The sequence below is a fragment of the Odocoileus virginianus genome, chromosome X, assembly GCF_023699985.2.
Source record: "Odocoileus virginianus isolate 20LAN1187 ecotype Illinois chromosome X, Ovbor_1.2, whole genome shotgun sequence".
Classification (NCBI taxonomy): Eukaryota; Metazoa; Chordata; class Mammalia; order Artiodactyla; family Cervidae; genus Odocoileus; species Odocoileus virginianus.
In genome coordinates, this window is record NC_069708.1 from 8,688,338 (window position 1) to 8,713,702 (window position 25,365).

Genomic DNA, 25,365 nt, shown 5'->3' on the forward strand with positions numbered 1-25,365 from the left:
TTTGTGAGAAAGAAAACTGTGGCCTCCCTCTGAATCCAATCACACCCTGAATGTGCTGTATAAAAATAAACCAAGGTCATCATTATTCCTTCTCACTGTGATTTGGCTTGCCTTCAAATTACATACTCTGTATATCTGAAATTACTGCACCGCCTCCATTAACTGAGTTTGACATCATTTTAATCAATGTATCTTTTCAGAATGAAAGGCAGAAATGTCAAATTCCTACGATTATAAACTCCTTTAACTCTCTAATCTGCATTAAGTAAAAGCTTGTCTTTGAGAAATAATATATACTTTAAAGAAATATAACTAGCATCAATGTTCTTTTAAAATGGAGTAAAAGAGATTCAACTGCAACAAATCTCTTCATACAGAGATGATTTCCCATGAAATGTTCAAAGCTTCAGTCTGCAAGTGCTTCACTTATATAGGCTCCTCCCAAGTCCCACCTGATTTTATATTCATAATTTTGTATTAGTTTTCCAAAAAGAGTCCCCTTCCTTCAACTGTTCAACCTCAGGCCCCATAAAATCTATGTCTGCTTCTTCCTTCATGGTTTGTGATGTTTTGTCATTACTCTTGTCAGTATCTATTCAAATGATGCATATTTAAATAGAAAATAAAACATATAAACAAAAAATTTGGAATATATATATAACCCAATCGCTTTGCTGTATAACTGAACCTAACAGAGCATTGTAAATTAACAATACTTTAAAAAAAAAATGAGTTTAAAAAAAGAAAATTAACTTTATAGAAAAGTTAATTTCCAATTAATTTTCAAGGTCTCTCTTAGGTAACTCAGTACTCTGTGATTTAAATGTGTATGTGTGTTTTATATAAAATTACAGAGTCACAACAAAATATCATGTTTCTTGCATTTGCAATGCAAGAAAGAATGGTTTAATGAAAAATATGATAAATCATTTTTAATAAGTTAGGGAAATATTACAGCAGAAAATGGAAGGGTAAGGAAAGCTTGGGAAATCACTTTGTTTTATTTTTGTGATAAAACCATGATGAAAGATAATAAAATAGAATTAAGAAATCTTGACTTTTCCAGAGAACAAAGATTTTAATCTCTTTTATTAAACCACCCAAGTGGTTAAGAACTTTACAATTTGTTTCACATGTAGCAAATGACTTGGCCTACAAAGATTTCAAATGAATACTTTAGGACTAAAGAGGAAGCTGTATTAAAATCTCTGTCCAAATTATGAATTTATATTTCAGTACTGTCTAGCTGGAATAGTGTCAACCAACACCTCTCTTCCTTAAATAACAAATTTGTATATAACATTTTGTGGTCTTTAAGTTTAGAGTAACAATTACAATATTTTCTACTGTATTTTCGATACTGCTATGCCACGTAAGAGACACAGAGAGCTTCTTATTAAGAAGCATATTATCTATTTAGATCAGCAATCTCTTTTTCATAGTTAAGATGCCCTTAAAAGACTCTGCAAATGAAATTCTAAAAGATGATATTACTAGACTTTAAGAAAATTTGCATCATTTAAAAAATTCTAAAGAAATATATAATTTACAATCAATTATTTGAATGATTATTTGCAAAACAGTATTTAAGTAATTCTAAAAGTAAGCAACTTATTAACTTATGTTAATACAGTGTTATTCTCTATTAATTGGTAACTATTTTGGTTAAAACCCAACCAAGTGTACTCAAGTTTTTCAAACCAATGCAATTTAAAAAAACTGGATTCAAATGTCAATACATTCAAAGAGTAGTATGTTGCCAGTTAATAAAAGTTAATGTGTAATGTAACTTTGTGAATATCTTCATTTTCTCTTAAGAAATTCATTGTCATTTAGCCTAAGTATTACCTGATCACTTCAAAATGTACTATAATAAAGTCCTACCGGACTTGTCCAAAAAGCTTAGCTTTCTTCAAATTCTGATTAAGAATTTAAAAAGTCAATCGAATCTATGACAAAGTAGATGGTTTGTTTATCTTGATCCATGTCAAAATTAAAATTCTGCTACTCTCCCTAAATTGCTCTATATACTGGTTTATGATTTTAATTCTGTAGCTGTATCAATTGATCAAGTGATAAATATGTATGCATTACAAAGAACAAACACATGCTTTGTATTTTTGTAATATCTGTACATTGAATGGCTTTTCTATCAGAAATCAATTCTTACATCTGTCAAAGAAATTTATAAAGGAAATTATATAAAAATGTTTTACTACAAAATCCAGTAGCATCTTTTGTAAATCAATAAATGCACAATGTTGATCTCTTTCCACAATTTTTTCTCAGAGGTGAAACTTCTCTTGTGACTCTTTGCCCAGAAGTGTTGAATAGTGACTTATTTAGAGAGATTTCTCTTCTTTCATTCTTAATTATAGACCCTCATATCTATTTCAGAATGACTATAATCCACAAGTCAGACACAGGTGAAAAAAAATGATAATCTTCATCCACCTCTTTGGGACATACTGTACTCCTCATATATTATTTGTATATATTATTTTTACTGTTGTGACATGGTCAGTTTTTACATTTTTTATTAATCATTTTTACTTTCTTAAACAAAAAAGTTGGAGTTTATATAAAAAAGTCAGGCTAAAAAGTTTTACTGAAAAGTTAGGTCATCATAGACATGAAACAACACTGTGACTTGAATGCAAATTATAATTAAAAGCCCCTCATGTTTTTCTGTTGTTTTCTTAATATGGTACTTTTGTACCTGGTAATTTGATTGCAGAGATCATACCACCATCTGAAATAATTTTTAATGATATGCTACATTCAAAATACTGAATGTAGTATGAGAAGGGAACTTTTAAATTAAATATTTATCAATACTTTTCTCAATCTCCATTTATCCATCACAAATCATTTTATTCTCTATCTTCCCCCCATAATAAGCCACATAAAACTTTTCTAACCTTGAGGCATCCACATGTCATTCCCATAGAGCAATTAGTTCATTGAGAATATATGTCAGTTCAGTACTCCACATGTAGCTATTACTAAATACAAAAATATCAAATAATCATGATAATAACTCATATACACAAACTATTTAACAGCAATTTAAATTGTTTGTTACAAATACTCCAAGCCAGTTATGCATATTCTATTACTGTAGTAGTTTCTTAAATAAGAAAGATGTTATTTTTGCAAAAGAAAAAGCTTAAATGCTAACTCATTTATATTAAAAAGTTTGCCCAGTGAGAAACATGTACACCTACACATATATATGTGTAATATATACATGTGTGTATATATATATATATAACATTTATGCTTAATCATTATCCACTATAATCAGTTTAAATCAATCTGCCTAATTAGTGAGCTTGCCACAAACTAAAAGTTATGCCATGGTAAAAAATATTTTTAGTTACTTTGTACTTACAACAGTCCTCTACTTCTTCCCACCAAAGCATTTGGAAAAAAGAAAAGTATATATCAAGGCAGCGATAAAAATCTTGGTAAATTTTCTTTCAACTTTATTGCTTCAGTAGTTTAGGAATGATGAGAAACCAATCAACTTCAGCAGCCTTTAAAAAATAAGACTTCAGTTGTATTTTTTTTTTCCCCTATTCGTAGTCTCTGAAGCTAATTGCCTCCAAGATCTGAGTCCTGTAAGGGGAAAGTGAGTGATCCCAACACTGAGTGAGTCAACATAGTAACTGATGCCAGGATTCTGTAGAGGCCCCTGGATATTTTGAATTCCAGGACCTGCGCAGAAGCAAGTGACCCGCCTTTTCTCTCAAGTTGGTTTCCCATAATAGGATTGCCCATGGCCACTACATATAAGGTTGTGCTTCCAGCATGGCAAGCCCTGTGAATTCAAATAGTGTTCAAATGTGTTCTCATTAATATCTAAACCAGAATAGCCCAGAGGATATAGTATTTGCTCTCAAAGCCTTCTTAACATAAAAACTCTTCAGTACACAACTGTAACAAAACTTTCTGAAATTTCTATGCACCTTTCCAGAATATCAGAGCAGAAAATTCTAATCCAGGTTAGCCTTTTAAATGCCTTTTCTTTTTCTTTCTTTTTTTTTTTTTTAACATTCTCAATAGCACTAAAACTTTCTCCACTGAACAAAAAGAAATGCCTAGAATCATCTATGCATTTGTTATATATCCACTGTCTATCAAACTTCATTTCTACCCTGGGGATCCAATCAAAAGTCATATATTGATGATGCCTACAGTCTGAATAAGAGAAGAAACAGTGGAATGAAGCAGCTGATCTCTGAAGGCAGAATGTGTATAGCTCTCATGGGAAAGGCTTCTGCTAAAATAAAGAGCCTTTAAGAATGAAGTGAAGAAATCCCCCTAAAAGGCTCAATTTTTGTTGTAGCTGATGATAAAACTTTTTTTTCACTAACAAATTACTCTTCCTTCAATTTACTTGCTTAGATTTATTTAAAACACCATCCTCTTAGACACTGAGTTAATGATCAACTATGTAATGATTCTCAGAAGTTTTCTGTATTAAATGAACACAACTCTAACAAACCATTCAAAATGTTTCTAAACTATTCTTTGCCAAGAGAAGGCTTCTTTATCTCATTTCTTATTTTTATTTTTAATGCAATAGGTGAGCCCAATATTTATAGGAAATACTGGTAACACATTTGAAAAAGATATTTCTTCTGCAATTACTATAATCTCTGCTAAAATTATTTGTTTGAGTGTTTTTATAGTACCATTTGTTAAAGTGACAGACTCATTTTTCTATGTCAAGCATTCAATTGCTTGGCACAGAAATAAATTGTAGATAAAAATAGGAAAAAAAAACCTGACATATGGGAGTCAGACTATGATGTTTACTTTAATAGTGAGTTATACATTTTATATTTTGGAATATCATAATATTACCAACCTCCTCAATAAAATCTGTATGAAATAAAACACAAGCCCTGATTTTAATTTGGGGGTAACTGTACCTAAATTACTATCATCCAAAGTAGATTTAAAATTTTCTCTGTAGGTTACCTCATCTCTTTAGTGTGGTTGTCTAAATATGTATACAGCAAACAATTTTATGACATATGCTAAGAGAAATGTTTTAGGAGTGACATGGATCCACATCTGCACGTTACATTCCCTGTCCTATGCAATGGCATGCAAAACTGCTCAGAATATAAGTTCCTTTACACTTTGTATCATGAGTTCCCAGTAGACATAAACCCACATTTCAGCCAAGGTACATGTACAGTTTATCAGGGATTTGTAAAGTGTAGTCCATGAAGCAGCAGCATCAACACCACGTAGGAACATTTTAGAAATGAGAGTATACATGAAACCTGAAAAAGGAAAAAAACTCTGGGAGTAGGACACAGTACTCTGTTTGACAGGTGAGCTAATTCGTGGCCAGTTTTGAAAAACCCTGAAATGTACGTTTCCGAAACAACTCTGGCTCCAAATATACCCAAAACTCGTCTTGGTTAATATCGAAAGCAACATGCAAAGTACCAAACACTAATAGATCTGAATGCCCTTAGATACATCTTGTCTTTCTGCTTTAGTCAATTATCAGGATTTGTTGGGCACCTGTAATAAATTTTACATTAATGTAGAATACTCATACTTCTCTTAAGGTTTTATAAAAGAATAGCCAGGAGAGATAAGAAAGCCTTCCTCAGCAATCAATGCAAAGAAATAGAGGAAAACGACTGAATGGGAAAGACTAGAGATCTCTTCAAGAAAATTAGAGATACCAAGGGAACATTTCATGCAAAAATGGGCTCAATAAAGGACAGAAATGATATGGACCTAACAGAAGCAGAAGATATTAAGAAGAGGTGGCAAGAATACACAGAAGAACTGTACAAAAAAGAACTTCATGACCCAGATAATCACAATGGTGTGATCACTCACCTAGAGCCAGACATCCTGGAATGTAAAGTCAAGTGGGCCTTAGAAAGCATCACTACGAACAAAGCTAGTGGAGGTGATGGAATTCCAGTTGAGCTATTTCAAATCCTGAAACATGATGCTGTGAAAGTGCTACACTCAATATGCCAGCAAATTTGGAAACCTCAGCAGTGGCCACAGGACTGGAAAAGGTCAGTTTTTCATTCCAATCCTAAGAAAGAGAATCCCAAAGAATGGTCAAACTACCGCACAATTGCACTCATCTCACATGCTAGTAAGGTAATGCTCAAAATTCTCCAAGCCAGGCTTCAGCAATACATGAACCGTGAACTTCCAGATGTTCAAGCTGGTTTTAGAAAAGGCAGAGGAACCAGAGATCAAATTGCCAATATCTGCTGGATCATCGAAAAAGCAAAAGAGTTCCAGAAAAACATCTACTTCTGCTTTATTGACTAGGCCAAAGCCATTGACTGTGTAGATCACAATAAACTGTGGAAAATTCTAAAAGAGATGGGAATACCAGACCACATGACCTACCTGTTGAGAAACCTGTATGCAGGTCAGGAATCACCAGTTAGAACTGGACATGGAGCAACAGACTGGTTCCAAATAGGAAAAGGAGTATGTCAGGCTGTATATTGTCACCCTGCTTATTTAACTTATATGCAGACTACATCATGAGAAATGCTGGGCTGAAAGAAGCACAAGCTGGAATTAAGATTGCCGGGAGAAATATCAATAACCTCAGATGTGCAGATGACACCACCCTTATGGCAGAAAGTGAAGAGGAACTAAAAAGCCTCTTGATGAAAGTGAAAGAGGAGAATGAAAAAGTTGGCTTAAAGCTTAACATTCAGAAAACTAAGATCATGGCATCTGGTCCCATTGGCTTAAAGCTTAATATTCAGAAAACTAAGATCATGGCATCTGGTCCCATCACCTCATGGGAAATAGATGCGGAGACAGTGGAAACAGTGTCAGACTATTTTTTTGGGCTCCAAAATCACTGCAGATGGTGATTGCAGCCATGAAATTGAAAGATGCTTACTCCTTGGAAGGAAAGTTATGACCAACCTAGATAGCATATTAAAAAGCAGAGACATTACTTTGCCAACAAAGGTCCGTCTAGTCAAGGCTATGGTTTTTCCAGTGGTCATGTATGGATGGATTATAAAGAAAGCTGAGTGCCAAAGAATTGATGCTTTTGAACTGTGGTGTTGGAGAAGACTCTTGAGAGTCCCTTGGACTGTAAGGAGATCCAACCAGTCCATCCTGAAGGAGATCAGTCCTGGGTGTTCATTTGAAGGACTGATGCTAAAGCTGAAATTCCAATACTTTGGCCACTTCATGCAAAGAGTTGACTCATTGGAAAAGACCCTGATGCTGTGAGGGATTGGGGACAGGAGGAAAAGGGGATGACAGAGGATGAGATGGCTGGATGGCATCACCGACTCAATGTACATGAGTTTGAGTAAACTCCAAGAGTTGGTGATGGACAAGGAGGCCTGGCATGCTGCGATTCATGGGGTCGCAGAGTCGGACACGACTGAGCAACTGAACTGAACTGTACTGAATGATATATTCACAGAAAGTTTCAAAGAAAGTATAGAGAGGTTCCATAAACTCTTCACTCATTTCCCCCCAACAACTGTATTTAAGATAACTATAACACAATATCAAAACCAGGAAATTGACATTGATATACTGTATCTATTTCTGTCATTTTATTATGTGTGGAGATTTGTGTAACCACAGCTCAATCACAATACAGAGTCATTCTATCAGCATAGAAATCTTCCTTCCATCCTCCAGTAGCCTGGTACCTACTAATTTGTTCTCCATCAATATAATTTTGTCATTTCAAGAATGTTAGATAAAAGCAATCATTCAGTATGTGACCATCTGAGATTAGCATTTTTCACTTAGCATAGTGTCCTAGGGATCCATTCAAGTTGTTATCTGCACCAAAAACCCGTTTACTTTTATTACTGAGTACTATTCCACTTCATGGGTATATTATAACCTGTTCAGGCATTCATTCACTGTAGACCATTTTGGTTATTTCCAGTTTTTGGTTACTATAAAAAAACCTGCCAATCAATGATATATATATTTTTATTTATCTGGATTAATGCCCAGGAGTAAAGTTGCTGGGTCATATGGTAAATATATATTTAGTTTTTAAAAGAAACTACCAAAATGTTCTCTTGAGGGTTTGTACCATTTTATATATCTGCCAGCAATGTGAGTGATACAGTTTCTCCATATTTTTCTTGGTATTGTCATATATACATATATGTGTGTGTATATATATATATACACACAGACACACACAAATATTATATATACATTTTTGTCTTAAGCAAGTAGAGATATATCATGGCAGTCTTAATTTTAATTGTCTGAATGGTTACTGACACTGAACATTTTTTTTCTTGTTCTTATTTTCCATCTGAATATACTTTTCAGTGAAATGTCTGTCCACATCTTTTGCTCATTTTCCAACTGGATACTTAGGTTGTAACTGCTGAATTTTCAGTAATCTTTATATACTCTAGATATGAGTCCATTGTTAGATATGTGTTTTAAAGATCTATTCTCCCAGTATGTAGCTCATCTTTTCATTTTTTAATAGGGTAATTCCAAAGCAAAAGTTTCAAATTTTTAAAAAAATTTATTTATTTATTGAATTTTTTCTTGCATGGTGCATCTTGGTCAAGAATTCTTCAAGTTTTAACTCATGAAGATTTTCTCTTAATTTTTCTTTTTGTAATATAATTCTATACTTATATTTAAATGGATTTTATTTTTTAAATTTTATTGATTGATTGATTTTTATCCACTCTGCACCGCTTACAGGAGTTTAGTTCCCCAACAAGGGATTGAAACTGGGCCCACAGGCAGTGGAAATTCAGAGTCCTAACCACTAGACTGCTAAGGAAATTCCCTTAGAATTAAATTTAAGTTCATTTTTGTATACTCAATGCCATTTGTGGAAAAACCACCTTTTCCCTGAATAATTTTTGTACCTTTCTCAAAAACCACCTGGCCACATGTGTGCAGATCTACTTCTGGGATTGAGCCTCTGTCCTATTGATTTATGTGTCTATATCTCTGCCAGTACCATACTGCCTTAATTACCGTAGCTATATGATTAAGTATCAGACAGAGTTATTTATCCCACTATGTCATTCTTTTAAAAAATCATTTTACACATTCTAGGTCCTGTGTCTTAACATAAAGATTTTAGACATATAGATCTATGGATCTAACAATAAAATACCTTCCTTAATTTTGACAAGGATTGCATTAAATAGATCAATTTGGATAAATTTCATTTTTATCATGTTGAGTCTTATAATCCATTGACACAGTATATACTTCCAATATTTAGGTCATCTTTAATTTATTGTGTCATACTGTGCTTTCTAATAGTGCTTTGTATTATAATTACATTGTTTCTTTCATATGTCTAAATAATATCACTATCTGTTATTCATGTGATTGCACAAAGAAAGAGAAAAGAACACAGGATACCAAAGTACTATTCTGAAAAATAAAAAAACACATTAAAATACAGAACTTTACTTTATCAAAAGCACAAAGCACACACTTCTGGACGTATATCAAGACAAAACTGTAATTCAAAAAGATACATACACCTCTATGTTCATAGCAGTTCTATTCACAATAGCCAAGACATAGAAGCAACCTAAATGCCCATTGAAGATGAATGGGTAAAGAAGATGTGGTACATATAGACAATGGACTACTACTCAGTCATAAAAATGAATGAAATAATGCCATGTGCAGCAACAAGGATGCAACTAGTAAGTCAGAAAGACAAATACGATATGATATCCCTTAAATGTGAATCTAAAATGTGACACAAAAGAACCTGTCTCGGAAAGAGAAAGAGAATCACAGACATAGAGAACAGCCTGGTGGTTGCCAAGGGGTAGGGGGTTGGAGGAGGAATGACCTGGGTTGGGGTTAGCACGTGTAAGCTTTTATATATGGGATGAGTAAACAACATAGCACAGAGAACTATACTCAGTATCTATGATAAACTATAATGGGAGAAAATAGTTTTTAAAAGATGTATAGACATATATACATACATGTATATGTATAACTGAGTCATTTTGGTGTACAGCAGAAATTAACACAGCATTGTAAATCAACTATATTCCAATTAAATTAAAAAGTGCAAAGCATACTTTGATTACATTGAAGGCTTACATTAGCATGTTTTTAAATTACTTTCTATAGTCTACAGTTTAATTTTTAATTCCTTTTTATTTTCAAAAATTTTATTGGAGAATAGTTGGTTTACAGTGTCGTGTTAGTTTCAGATGTACAGCAAAGTGAATCAGTTATACATATACATATATCCATTTATTTTAAGATTATTTTCCCATTAAGGATATTACATAGTGTTGAGAAGAGTTCCAACTGTAGGTTCTTAGCCTACAGTTTTAAGATACATGTTGCAAAATGAAGACTGGTTCTTGCTTACATTTGAATACTAACCAGTAATCCCTCTATCATAAAATGGGTGGACTATTATTTAGAAAGAGCTGATTTGGATAAACTTAAAAGTAACAAGGAGTGAATTCTCAAGAAATTGAAAACCTTAATGGCAGTATTTTATGTTAATTGTTAGGGGTCTGAATCATTTCCCCCACTTATGTAATTATCTAAGATAATTTTAAGCACTATGACTAATAGAGCTTCAAAGATTAAACAAGCTGGGAATAAACAGGTATGATAACTAAGATTTTTATGCAAAGCTCACAAATTTATTGACTTGGGGAGAAAAACATTTCTGGGCTATTTCCCTTCTCCACAAAGATCTATATTGGTTGAAATGTTATACATTCTATAATGGTGTATATTCATAGGTGATTTTTTAAAAAATCTATCTTTAAATAAAGCCAATGGAGAAATGTGTTGGTTGTGGGAAGTTTATTGGCACTGAGGCCAGCAAAAAAGAAGGCAGAAATGATTCAGACAATTTGGTGCTTGTTCATTTGTACACAATAGCTTGCTGGTATTTTGATAGGAATTGCATTAGAACTATAGATTAACTGCAGGTAAAATGACATATTTACTCTATTATAGTCCTTAGTCCATGAACACAGTGCTTATACCTTTTAGGTCTTTAGTTTTTTGGTTTTTTTTTAAGTTTACAGCATATAGATCCTGTATATGTTTGTTATGTTCATAAGTATCCCCCCTTTTAGGAGTTATTTTAAGATGTTGCATTTTAAATTTTGATTTATAGTATTTCACTTCTTGTATACAGAAATATAATTGACTTTGTATGTTGATCTTGTATCTTGAGACCTTGCTGGACTAACTTTCTATGAGTAATTTTGTGGAATCCCTAGGATGCTTTACATAGCCTATCATACGTCTTCAAATAGGGACAATTTTAACTTTTCCATCCTGGTTTTTTAAGCTTTTTTATATACTTTTTAGCATTTTTGTGCTGGCTAGAATTTCCACTACTACAAAAGTAGCAGGAATGAAAGCAAGTATCTTTGCCTTGGTCCTGCTAAGAGAAAAGGCTTTAAAATCTTTCACCATTATTATGATGTTGGCTATAGAATTTTTGTAGATGTGCTGTATCAAGCTGAAATCCTCTATTTCTTGTTTTCTAAGGTTTTATTTTTTTAATCATGAATGGGTGTGGAATTTTGTCGAACTTTTCTTTCTCTGTGTCAATTGATAAAATCATGCTTTCATTCTTTTTAAGCTAGTTATTATGATATACCAAATTTTGTTAAGAATTTTTGTCTCTATATCCATGAAGGACATTGGTCTGTAGTCTTCTTTTTTTCTTATTGTACCGTGTTTGTCTGGTTTTGGAATCAGATTTTTTCTTGCCTCATAAAATGCGCCTCTTCTATTTTCTGGACACTGACAGTTTTCTTTAATCGCATGAAAGATGTCATGTCATTTTCTTTTGGATTCTATGGCTTCTCATAAGAAATTCTGTCATTTCATTTCTTTTTGCCTATAGATAAAGTGTCCTTTCTCTTTCACTGCTTTCAAGGTGTTCCACCCCACCCCCCGCGCCCGCTTTATCATTAGTTTTCAGAAGTTTGACTATGATGGGTGTAGGCATAGATCTCTGGGTCTCTCAGCTTCTTGCATCTGTAGGGTTTTGTCTTTTGCCAAATTAGGCTATTTTTAAGTTATTATTTTTTTCAAGCTATTGTTCAGCAACACTTTATTTTTTCTCTCCTTTCAAGACTCTAGTGACATGCATCATAGATCTTTTATTATAACCCTGCAAGGTCACTGAGGATCTGTTCATTTTTTTTGTCAGTCTATATTCTTTCTTGTTCATACTGGGTAATTACTATTTGTTCTATCTTCCTTTTCACAGATTTTGCCCTCTGTCCCTTCCCATCTGCTACTGAGACCATCAATTTTATTTTGATTACTTTTCAGTTCTAAAATTTCATTTGGTTCTATATGTCTTCCATTTCTTGCTGAGACTTTCTAGTTTTTATTTGTTGCAAGCAAGTTTGTAATTCCTTATTGAACCATTTAAAAAAAATGGCTGCTTTAATACCCTTGGAAAATAATCCTATCACCTATGTCATTTCAGCGTAGGTGACTGTTGTCTTTTTTCTTTCAAGTTGAGATTTTCCTTTTCATGGTTTGATGAATATTTTTAAATGGAAGCTTGGAAATTAAGGGTATTATGATATCAGACTCTGGATCTTATTTAAACCCTCAGCTTTAGCTAGCCTTTCCTGGCAATGCTTTGGAGGAGGGTGGAAAGGGGATTGCTCCCTTGTTACTACTAGATAGGGTTTGAAGTCCAGGTTTCCCACTCAATCTATGTTGATACCTGAGATTACTTCTCTCTGTGTGTGTGTGCAATTTATACTGATTTGACAATATTTTAATTCCCATTAAAACTAGTTTTAACTAGTTTTAAAACTAGTAAATGGATATCTGGAGCCTTGTGAATTCATTCTTAAATATTCAGAATTTTTCCAATGGACAAAAAAGAGTTAAAACTTGGAAAACTCAAAGCATATCTTTACTGATATTTCCTTAGGCAATGAACTCTATGACACTTACAACGTGATTTGATTTTAGAGATTGGTACTATACAGGGATGCTATCTATAGAGTCAAGACAAAGGGCATTTATTTACTTATTGAAAGTGAAAGTCACTCAGTCTGACTCTTTGTAACCCGATAGACTATACAATCCATGGAATTCTCCAGGCCAGAATACCAGTGGGTAGCCTTTCCCTTCTCCAGGGGAACTTCCCAACCCAGGGATTGAACCCAGGTCTCCCACATTGCAGGCAGATTCTTTACCAGCTGAATCACAAGGGAAGCCCAAGAATACTGGAGTGAGTAGCCTATCCCTTCTCCAGGGGATTTTCCTGACCCAGGAATAGAACTGGGATCTCCTACATTGTAGGCAGATTCTTTACCAACTGAGCCATCAAGTATATGTAAAAGTTATTTATCTGTATTGCAAAAATATCAGATGCCTAACTCATGTACTGATTGTCAAAGAGTTTAGGAGGTAAATACATAGGAATTAATGAAGGTGTTTTAAGATTTCTGAATAAAGGAAAGTTATAATGAGTACAAAGAAATTAAATGCATTGATGTCAGAGAACTGAGGATCAGTCCCAAGATGTCATGGTTCCATCTTTTATACTATATCAGTCAAGGTCCTGGCAAGAAACAGGCAGACACAAAAGCATTAGCAGAAAATGATCTGTTGAAATAACCATGGACAGAGGTGTAAGCAGGATGATGAGAACAAATAAAAGATAGTGAGTCATTCAGATAACAGTAAAAGGGGGAACTCGTTTCCACCTCCTGGTCTGATGGGTCAGAGTGACGGAATAATGTTGTCAGAATAGTAAAAGACACAAAAAATCAGCAGCAGGAGTTTAGTGAGGCGCACAGAAAGTGGAGAATAGATACCTGAAACTCCTTTTCCACCTGCCCTCTGATATCCTGGTGTCACACAATTTGCTGACGGAGTGCAGGAGGCCATGGTGATGGAGATGAAGAGCTAAGCTTCCCAGGACAGAGTAAGGCAGAGAATGTTGCTAAGTGGATGTGGTACTGGGGAATGGAGTCATTGATGCAAGTGAAGAATGATCAGCACATGGGCTCAGACTTACAGTATCAGTCTTGGAAGGATACTCAGTACTAATAAGATATCCTAGAGGAAAATATAAGGGATGAACATACCCTTTGCAAACTAGCTCTTGCCTTCATTTTTCAACTGTATTATACCTCTCTGAATTTCACTGAAGTGATCTCATGTGCTTTTCTATCACTGTATTTCAAATTATTTCAAAAGTTCACCATAAATGTTCTCCTTGCATGGTACTTTTCTCCTTTGCTGCATGTATAATAAATAAACTGGATATATATTTAATATGTGAATTACATGCTAGAGAGCAAACTCTATCAAAAGAGCAGTTGTGAACTGCTTCATTTCCACTGCCTATCATTTTGTTATGTATATACTATTGCCTCTGCTTGCAATTTCCTTATCTTTGATCCTTTGTCTGTGTATTGTATGTTTTCTTATCCTTCTGGGCTTTGTTGAAGTTTACCTTCTCTATGAAGATATTTTGAGCTTCACCCTTGGTCTCATTTGTAGTTAGGTCTAACTACATGAATGCACTTTCTACTCAATTGTAATGTTAAGGACTTAATGTTCTTAATGTTAAGGACTGGTTACTATTTATTTAGGTTTATATCAGTTCTCAAAAGTATATTGAGGATAAGAGGAGGTCAATGATACCAGTTGGAAAAAAAAAAAAAAAGAGGAAAGGCATGACGGAGGAAGAGAGGAATGTACATTGCAGATAAATATAATACTCAAAATTAAAGACTGACTCCTTTGAGGGTGGCAGACCAAATCAGTTTTCAAGTATATGTTAGAAATGATTCTGACTCTTGCACTGTGGGATGACTGCAGTGTCAAACACTCATTTAAACCAATGGAACTGAGGGACTTAGCAGGTGATTCAGTGGCTGGGATTCTGCAATCCTAATGCAGTGGGTCTGAGTTTGATCCCTGGTCAGGGAACTAGATGCCACATACCGCAACTTAGAGTTCACAGGCCACAATAAAGATCCCACATGCATCACAACTAAGACCTGGTGCAGACAAATATGTAAATAAATAAATATAGAAAAACAATAGCACTGAGATGCAGAATGGATATGCATTTATTTATCAAACATTTATTAGAGCCAGAGTATCTACATTGTCTGTAAGGTAATAACTCTTGGTCCCTGCCTTCAAGGGGACTATGCTTTAAGTGTATTAAAAGAAAATTTTAAATTTTAATCTATGTGTTAATTAATGAACTCAAATAAGTTTGATGGCATTTGTCTGGGGGAGGTACCTAAGAGAGGGTCCAGATTTTAAAGATAACACTAGATTCACTGCCTACCACAAGAGAGTGTCAAATATGTTAAATAAAGCAGTGTATTGAAAAAGTTGTTCTCAATCATACAAAAGAGGGAAAATTTCAAATCAATAATCTAAGTTCTCACTCCAAGAATCTATAAAGTAGAGAGCAACATAAAACCAAACCAAGCAGAAAAAGGAAATAATAAACATCAGAAATCAATGAAATTGAAAACAGAAAATTAGAGAAAATTTGAAACAAATTTGAAACAAATTAATGAAACAAAGGGCTCATCCTTCAAAAAGATCAGTAAAATTGATAAAGTGCTAACAAGAGTGACCAATTTAAAAAAAATGAGGACACACAAATGACCAATGTTAAGAATGAAACAGGTATATATAAAAAGAAAGGTATATATATAGACTTGATAGATATTTAAAAAAGATCATAAGGAACTACTATAGGCAAGTATTCACACAAATATTTGATAATTTGGATGAAATGGACCAGTACCTCATAAAGCACTAACTATAGCAAATCACTCAGTATGAAACAGATCATTTGAATAATTCTATAACTAATAATGAAATGAAGCTGATAATTTTAAAACTTCAGAAAAATATATCTTCATGTCCAGATGGTTTCATTGGAAAAATTTACCAAACTTTTAAAGAAGGATTCACACCAATTTTATACAATCTTTTCCATAAAATGGAAGAGGACACAATTCTAATACCTTTAATGAGTCCAGAAATAGCCTGATACTGAGCAAAGTTTTTTTGTTGTTGTTGACAGGGGAAAGCAATGGAACTGGAATAACTAAAACAATGTTGAAAAAGATGAATAAGGTAGGAAGAACAAGACTATCAGATTTTAAGACATAATGTAAAGCTATAATAATCAAGATAGCATTGTACTAGTGATAGAGCAGACACACAGATCAATGGAACAGAATAAAGGATCACACAAATATGAAAAACTGATTCAGACAAAGATCCAAAAACAACTCAGTGGAACAAAGTAACCTTTTCAACAAATGGTGCTAGACACTTAAGTCTCATATCTTATACAAAAGAACTAAAAATGGATAATGAATTTTGAGTTAAAACATAAAAATCAAAAAAAAAAAAGAAAACATAAAAATCTAGGTATTTTAGAAAACAATAAAAAAATTTTTAGGATCTAAGACTAGGAATAATTTTTGGATTTTATATTAAAAGCACTGGCCTATAAAAAAAGAAGGATTGATAAATCAGACTTCAACAAAATTTTTAAATGTTTCTTCCTAAGGAAAAAGTAATCTAATGTAAAAATATCTGAAAACCGCATATCCAACTAATGACTAGTATAAATAATACATAAAGAACTCATAAAACTCATAATAAAAATAAACAATAATAAAAAAACTCCAAAAACTTATTAGGAAATGGTACTCTGGAAAAATATTTGTTTGGCCAGTTTGCTTGGGTTTATCTGTACAATATTATGGAAAATCCTGAACAATTTTTTGGCCAACCCAATAGTTTGGCAGCTTTGAATAAACATGCAGATGTTGTACAATACAAAAGTTTCACTACAGGGCATTAATTTCAGAGGAATGAAAATTCTTATTCACACAAAAACATATACATAAGCATTCTTTGCAGATGTATTTATAATGCACAGAAACTGGAAACAACTCACTGAAAAGACCTTCAACGAGTGAAAGGCTAAACAAACTGGTATGTCTATCTAAATTAATACTACCCAGAAATAAAGAGGACAATCAATTTTATACAGAAACAGAACACTCTCCGCATAATTTTGCTGAGTGAACAAAACCAATTCTAAAAGGCTATATGCTGTATAAATCCATTTTTATAACATTATAGAAATGGCAAAATTATGCAAAAGGTTTTCAGATTAGTGGTTTCCACGGCTAGGAAGTGGGGGGACAGGAAGGAAGTGGATTTTGCAAAAAAAAAATATTAACATGAGGGTTCCTTGTTGGGATGGAGATATTCTGTACCTTAATTGTTCTATCAATACCCTAGTTGTGATATTATGCTATAGTTGTATTATATGTTATCACTAGAAGGGACTGGGTAAAACAATACACAAGATCTACTGTTTTTTTAACAACTGCGAGTAAATCTTGTTCACTTGCCCAGTCGTGTCCAACTCTTTGTGACCCAATGGACTGCAGCGCTACAGCCCTCCCTGCCCCTCACCATCTCCCAAAGTTTGCCCAAGTTCATATCCACTGCATCAGTGATGCCATCCAGCCATCTCATCCGCTGATGCATGTAAATCTGCAATTATCTAAAATAATTTTAAAAAGATGGCACCCTGGGTTTGGCCCATGGCCAACATCTTTAGACCCTTGATACAGGACATTACATATATGCACAGAAACCATTAATAAGGGTAAAACACACTGGAGAATAAATGACGGCAATGTCATGTTTACAATGATCTTTGCACTTGCATTGTTCTACAAGGCTACGGTGACTGGGTTATAAATAACATATTTGAGAGTTACAATTCTCTAGCTCAAGAAGAGTTTAAATCTTCAAATAAGAATTCTGGGTATCTTTTAATTAAATATCAGAAAAATAGGCTCTAAATGACACTTTGTCCTTACTTAATATTCAAAATACATTTTATATATATATTTATTGAAAGGCTAGACCAACTTATTACTGCGCAAGAGTGACAAAAATAATATAAATCTATGTGGATGACAGTTAAATTGCAGCTTCAACAAACTTACAGGCTCAAGTCAAAACCTTTTCCTAATTTCTTTCTTAAAGTTTTAAAAAATTGCCCATACGTTACTTTTCCTGCTCTTATTTTGTGCCCATTTGTCCAGAGCAAGGCAAAGTTTTCACCCTGATAAAGTTTTGTAAAGGTTGACTGGGCCATCCTATAAAACAAGAGGTGACAGTGATCTTCGTCCAAAAATGTTGGCCCTAAAATTTGAGGGCCTTTTTGTTTTGCCTAATTTTCAGGCCTGTGGCTACCTGAAAGCTTTACTGGCATCTTTGAAGAGTTCTATGAATTGAAGGAGTCCTGACACTCAGGTTTCATTAGTTTCCTGGCAAAGCTGAAGAGAAGGTTAGAGAGGACTTGCATAGCAGATGAAGCTACATATAATATTCTCACAATCTTTGAGAGAGCGACACAGTGAGAAAGACTTGTCTTTACTTGAGTGGCATTCTATTTTGAAGGTCTTACTAAACAACAATTTAAAAATAAATTTTAAAAAAACCCTCACAAATGATGATCATTTAAAATTTGGCTCAACATTTTTCCTGAGCCTCATAAGAATCTACTTACTCACTGAAGCCTGAAAGTGGAACCCTTTATGGAAACTACAGAAAGTATTTTATTGGACTCAGGTTTCAAAAATGGACTAGATTTAGAAGAGGATTTAAAACATGCTTTATATAGGTTTTACATCCCAAAGTCCATTTGATTTTTTAAAAGTGTTTAAAAATTCTGAGGTCTGGTTGCTTAAAAAATAGTCTATAACCCTTATTATATTAAACCTTATTGCTTAAATATCCCTATACTATGCTGGATCCAATTGAATTCTCCAAACCTAAAGCACTCATAATTCCTTAATCATTTTTAGAATATTGAAAATTTTTTTATGAAGTTTCAGGTTTAGCCTCATTTTTAGGCTTTAGTTGGAATACTTCTAAGTCTGTTGAGTCTTTGAACCATGTTTAATATATGTGTTTAGGTTCACATGTGTGTGTTTACCTTTTCCATTATTATCTTTGTCTTCAAAGCTACATGCTTCTCTTAACATTAATAAATGAAGTACCTTTAAGGATTTCAAGATTCTGAGGTAATACTTTTAGAAGACTGGAGGAAAGTAAGACTAAAGATAGGCATAAATTCCTATTTTTAAAATAGACAAAATGGAATTTGGAGAAGGGTCATGTCAATAAATGCGCAATTTGAAAACAGGAAAGTTTGATAATACAGTTGGGTCTTTAAAGGGGGGTTTGTATAAAAATATGAAATTTGTGGGTTGAGACAAGGCTAGCAGCAGCAGCTAAATCCATGAGAAAAGATAAACTGTGTTAGGCTCTTACTTCTCCCTTACAATCCCCATTCCCCCCACCCTGCCATTTCTCTTCATTTATTGGGAAGAAAGCAAAATGAAATAATTTATGGTGAAGTTGAACCTGAACTAGTTATGGGATTCAAGTAAGGAATTAAGGCATTTTCTCTGCTCCCCACTCCAATCCATTTTTCCTTTATAGGTGGTGAAGTGAAGTGAAGTGAAATCGCTCAGTCGTGTCCGACTGTTTGCGACCCCATGGACTGTAGCCTACCGGGGTCCTTGGTCCATGGGATTTTCCAGGCATAGAGATACCTAATAGCAGAATATTCCCTGCTCTTCCTTTTCAAAATGTAAAACGTTGCTGTCATTCACTTATCCATAAGCTCTGATCACCTAATACATTGTTGTGGTTATTACTTTGCACAAAGAGATAACTTTTATATCACTAGGGATAAGAAGAATAAAAGATGTGATTTTACTTTCATTTCTTCCTTCTCTAATGTCCTTTTCTGTATGTTGATCCAACTTTCTGACCTACATGATTTTCTTTCTCTCTGAAGGACTTCTTTTGACATTTCTTGAAAGGCAGACCTACTGGCCACAAATTCCCTCTGTGTTTGTATGATAAAGTATTTATTCATCCTTCACTTCAAAGGATAATTTACTGATATAGAATTCTAGGTTGGTAGGTTTTGTTTTTTTTTTCCTGTCAACAATTTAAATATTTCATTCCACTCTTTTCTCACTGGCCTGGTCCAAATCCCTTTTGGCCCTTCTTTGCTCTGCTATGTGTCTGTGAGGTTGATTCTTACAAATGACATCTTCTTAGGTCATTGGCTAACTAGCCACTGGTGGTCTTGGAATGAGAGTTACAGACAAGAGAGCAGGCAGAGAGAGAGGGTCTGAGGCATTTCTTTCCAATCCCTTCCCATCCTATTTGGGCCTTATTTTCCATGTGAAATCCACTCTTCCACTGTCCTACCTCATACTGGATTTGTTTCATGGATGTATTATTTTATTCACTTGAATAGATTGTTCTAAAATGCAATACATCTATCTCTTCCTTAAAACCATAATTTGATCTTAAAAACAATGGCAATAAGTAAGACATATCTTAAACAGAAACACTTTTCATTAATTGCAATTGACAAAATTATGATACACTTCAGTACATTATTATATTATTATTAATAGATAAAATACAGCAATTGAAAAATAATGAATATAGTTTATACAAATAATAGCAAAAATGTGAAATGAATAAAGTTTTACATATAATGCAATGTGATGAAGATTTATTTTATGTGCCAATGAATAAAAGAAGACTCGACAGTGGGTGGTTATATTGGTAACAAATACAAGGAAGTCCATTTATTAGCAAACTTTTTTGCTTTGGATTGTTTACTTGACTAAAGTATTGGAGCTCACAGTTTACACTCAAACTTCACTCAAGAAATACAGCTATACTGAGACATTACTTCAGGGCAAAACAGAGACTAAATAGAGGATATGTCAAAACATGTGGAAATAGTGCATATGATGACAGAATGCTACTGGATTTAGAGAATGAAAGTTCTTTCATTTGACCCTTCAGATTTGGGAAGAGGGACATACAACAATGTCCTACCACTGGTAGTTTGTATCCTGATAGCCCTTTTTGTGTCCTGTAAACCCACCGACGGCTCTCAAAACACTCCCTTTATTGTGTTTCATTGAACCATCTGTGCCAGATTCTATTTCTTGCCAGGGTCATGGCTGATACAGGGAGATCAGAAAAATCAATAGCTTCTCCCTTTGAGGTAATAAAGTATAAGATGAAAATGAATGGGATTCATAGTTACTTTAATGCAGTATGCTTCTGTGTATATAAACAGTCTCTAAATTTTTCACAGCTATATCTGGTGGTTAGAGTATAAAATACTTATTAGAACCTGAGACTAAAGTTTAGCACTTCTACACTGAACTGCATATGAGTTTTCACTTTACTGGTAAGGGTTAAAGCAATGGAATGTTTTGTCATTTAGAACAGCAATCATAATGATTCACCTGCTTTCAGCACACTCTGTATGTGTGCTCAGTCACTCAGTTGTGTCCAAATCTTTGTGACCCTATGGACTGTAGTCCACCAGGTTCCTCTGTCCATGGGATTCTCCAGGCAAGAATACTGAAGTAGGTTGCCATTTCCTCCTCTAGGAAATCTCCAGACCTAGGGATCAAACCTACGTCTCCTAACTGGCAGGCAAATTCTTTACCACTGAGCTACCCAGGAAGCCCACGGTGTACTATACTTAGTGATAAAAAGCCTAAAATTGTGTATCTCAATGTTTGTGTCTACATGAATAAGTTGCTCCACTCATATATACACTCCATTCTGCAAAAACATGGTTAACTGAAAGAATTTATTATAGTGCTGCAGAATGTGCATGAAGTTATCAAGTTTGATTCCAAACTGTCTTATTTTTTTCTGGTCTCTGTGCCCCTAAACTAGTCCATAATCTAACAGATTTTCCCATTGTACTTAACTAAAGAGATGCTTTCAAAACAGAACTATAGAAGGTGAGGTTTCAACTGATATATATGAACCACTGTGGGGAGGGGAGGTAGAAATGGCCCCTATTTTTTTTTTTCATCTCAATAAAGTTCAGAACTTTATATAAATATCTTTGTTATCAAGCCTGCTTTTTCCCAGCTTATTATCTATGAAGCTGTATCAATATGAATGTTTTACATGTTGGAAAATAATTGAAAACATGGGGAAAATGACACAGATCCATCCAAATTTATGTAAAATAATGCCTTTAGAGTTTCAACTACTTAAGAGGTCTTTCTGTGTTTATTTTTAAATTTAGAGCACTGAGTACTTTCTAATTAATTTATCATCTGCTTTATGATACAGGGATTATTGGTTAATACTGAAATATAAGCAAGGACCAGTCTTCATTTTACAACATGTATCATAAAACTGTAGGCTAAAGAACAGTAATTAAAAAACACACTGATGCATGACTTTAATGTAATTAAAAGGATGTTCTGCATTCATGAAAAATTATAGGTCTCTATCAATCCCTCTATAAATAATTATAACCTTATCACTTAAAATTATTTCAACATCATACACATATGGTGTATATTTAGTTATAGTCATTTAATTTTTAAAAAAAAATTGCCTCCCTTTCAAAACTGCAGGCTTGGACCTTTTTTGTTTTCCTTTTCTTTTTGTGATCATGTACACAATAGACGATAATACCACTATAGGTGTATAAGAAATACAAAAATATACTCTCACTCTAATCAATGTGAAGAACTGTTAAAAGGCACAAAATGATGAAAGAAATAAAAAAATATCTTATAAGTGGAGAGAAACACTGTGATAATGAATTGGAAGACTCAACATGGAAAAGATGTTGATTTTCCACAAATTGACATGTGGGTTTGATGAAATTCCTACCAAAATATCAGCAAGGTCTTTTTTATAGACACAGAGAAGCTTATTTTAAAATATCTATGAAAATATATAGCCCTATAGTAGGTGAAACAATTTTGACAAGAATAAAGTGAGATGAATCATACCACCCAATGTTGAGACTAACTATATAACTACAGTGTGGAATTGGTGGATGGACAGAGTTATAGATCAATGCAACAGAACAGAGAACACAGAAATACACCTATACAAACATGTCCAACTGAACTCTAAAATCATTGCAAAAGCGAGTCTTGAGTCTTGAAGACTCATTTCAATGGAGGGATGAGTCTTCAAGAAATGGTGCTGGTGCAAGTGAACATTTATAGTTAAGAAAATTAAGTTTTACACTTTATACAAAATTAAATTATAAAACATAAAACTATAAACACTTTATAAATGTATGCAGGAAATAGTATTTGTGATTTAAGCAAAGGCTTTTTATACTTGACACATTAAGCACAACCCATAAACAGAAAAATGGATAAATTGGATTTCATCAGAATTTTCAAAATTTGGCTGTGCAAAGGAGCCTAATAATAAAGTGAAATATAAGACACAGAAAGGGAGGTAATATTTGTACATCACTCATACGGACATGGACTAGTATCTAGAACATAGAAATTACTCATAAAAGTCAAACATAAAAAAGGTCCACTAGAAAATGGACAAAAGACACAGATATATTTAACTGAAGAGTACATACAGATGACAAATAAGTAAATTAGAAAGACATCATTGCTAGCCATTAGGGAACTGTAAATTAAAACTACAATGAGATAACACCACACATCTATCAGGTCAGCCAAAATAAAAAATAGTGACAATATCAACTGCTAGCAAGGATATGGAGAAACTAGATCATTCATACAGTGCTGATGAAAATGCAAAATTCTACCTCTGCTCTGAAAAACAGTTTGGCAGTTTCAAAAATCAACAACAGTACCAATGACAAAACAAAATATGAAACCATCATATAAACCAGAAATTATACTCCAGGTATTTATTCCAGAGAAATGAAAACTTATGTCCACACAAAAGTCTGCACAAGACTGTTTGGAACAACTATACTGGCTATAGCTCCAAAATGCTAAAAATCAATATGTCTCTCAATCGGGGGATGGTTTAATAAACTGTGGGACATCCTTCCCAATAAATGAATCAGCAATATACATTTGCAATAAAAAGTAAACTATTTGCTACATGCAGCAAACAGCTTAGACAGATCCCAAGGGAATCAATCTGACTGAAAAAGCTAATCCTAAAGTATTAATTTCTGTATTATTCTGTTTGTATACTATTTTTGAAATGACAAAATTAGAGATATGAACATTGCTGTCATGGGTGAGATGATACAAGTTGGCAGGAGGGAAGTGGGACTTATAAAAAGTCACCAGGAGGAATCTTGTGGTCATGCGAGTGATCTAAATGTTGGCTATCATGGTGGATGCACTATCCTACATTGTTAAAACTGTACTGAACTAAACACACACACAGAAACCAGTACAAGTTAAAACTGGGAGATCTGAATGAGTTCAGTGTGTCAGCGCCAATATTCTGGTTGTGATTTTATACTATACTAAGATATTACCATTGGAAGTAACTGGACAAATGTTATAGAGCATTTTCTTGCCTTATTTGTTACAACTGCCCTTCATTTTACAATTAGCTCAAATTAAATGTTGAATCAAAAAAATACAAAGAAAAGGAAACTTGCTCAAGCTACTCCAGCTTGTGTCCGAGCTGGGACTCAAGTGAAGGTGAGAGGACTACTCTAGTTTCTGGCCATATCTTTCTAGTGGCCCTTGGAGGTCCCTGGCTGCTAACAGGTAGACTAGAATTGGCCTATGGGCAAAATTTAGCCACCATATAGACTTTCTAACTTCTAAGCTATCATCAGATTTTAAATCCAACATTGGCTTAGAGATACCTTTAGGGAAGAAACCTAAACCCTATGGTCTTGATAAAGTGTATAGGAAAACAATGGTTAGGATGATACTCTGTCGACCTCTGTCATTCAACAGGGGGTGTGTGTGTGTGTGAACATGTGATATTTTGCAGCAGTAACCTTCAGTTTCCTTAGCTGTTAAATTGGAGATCATGACCATACCTAGCTCAGAGAGGTTGCTCAAAGACACATATCTAGCAAAAGGTAGATTCAAACCCAGGCAGCCTGTGTGAGAGCCTCTACCCTTAGGATCTCATCTGTTGCTCCGGGAAACCCACATCTCCCATGGTCCCCATTCATGAGTAAGGACATCCCAGTTTAATTCACTCTGAGGAAGAGAAACATTTCCAAAGTTGCACAAAACCTGTCTACTTGGTCTTGCCAGCTTAGGTTATTATGCAAAGCAAGGACCAGCACTTCCAGTCATTGCCCTGGGGTAACTTCAGAGACATAAAAAAGCGCTCTTTACAGAGCCACCTCGAAGAAGGATGACAATTCTTTTACCACCAAACAGCTGACAAAGGTTTCTTTGATTTTAGTGGCTTCATCCAAATCCAGGATAGGGTGCAGTGTGGTGTGTATACTTAGCCGTTCAGTCATGT

The 25,365-nt window shown here is 34.0% G+C and overlaps 1 protein-coding gene across 7 annotated transcripts in view; it reads right to left on the reverse strand.

Annotated features, from left to right (window-relative positions):
- DMD (dystrophin) overlaps window positions 1-25,365 on the reverse strand; it is a 2,261,655-nt gene that overhangs the window by 2,140,034 nt on the left and 96,256 nt on the right. For 2 of the 7 annotated variants that reach the window (XM_070462105.1, XM_070462100.1), the window contains exon 1: window positions 3,395-4,654. The exons of 1 other annotated variant lie outside the window; for it this stretch is intronic. In XM_070462105.1, coding sequence (XP_070318206.1) covers window positions 3,395-3,425 — 31 coding nt within the window. In that variant the 5' untranslated portion in view covers window positions 3,426-4,654. Of the gene's footprint in view, window positions 1-3,394; window positions 4,813-25,365 lie in introns of those variants that run through there. 4 more of the 7 variants (XM_070462106.1, XM_070462102.1, XM_070462104.1 and 1 more) reach the window with 4 other exon arrangements.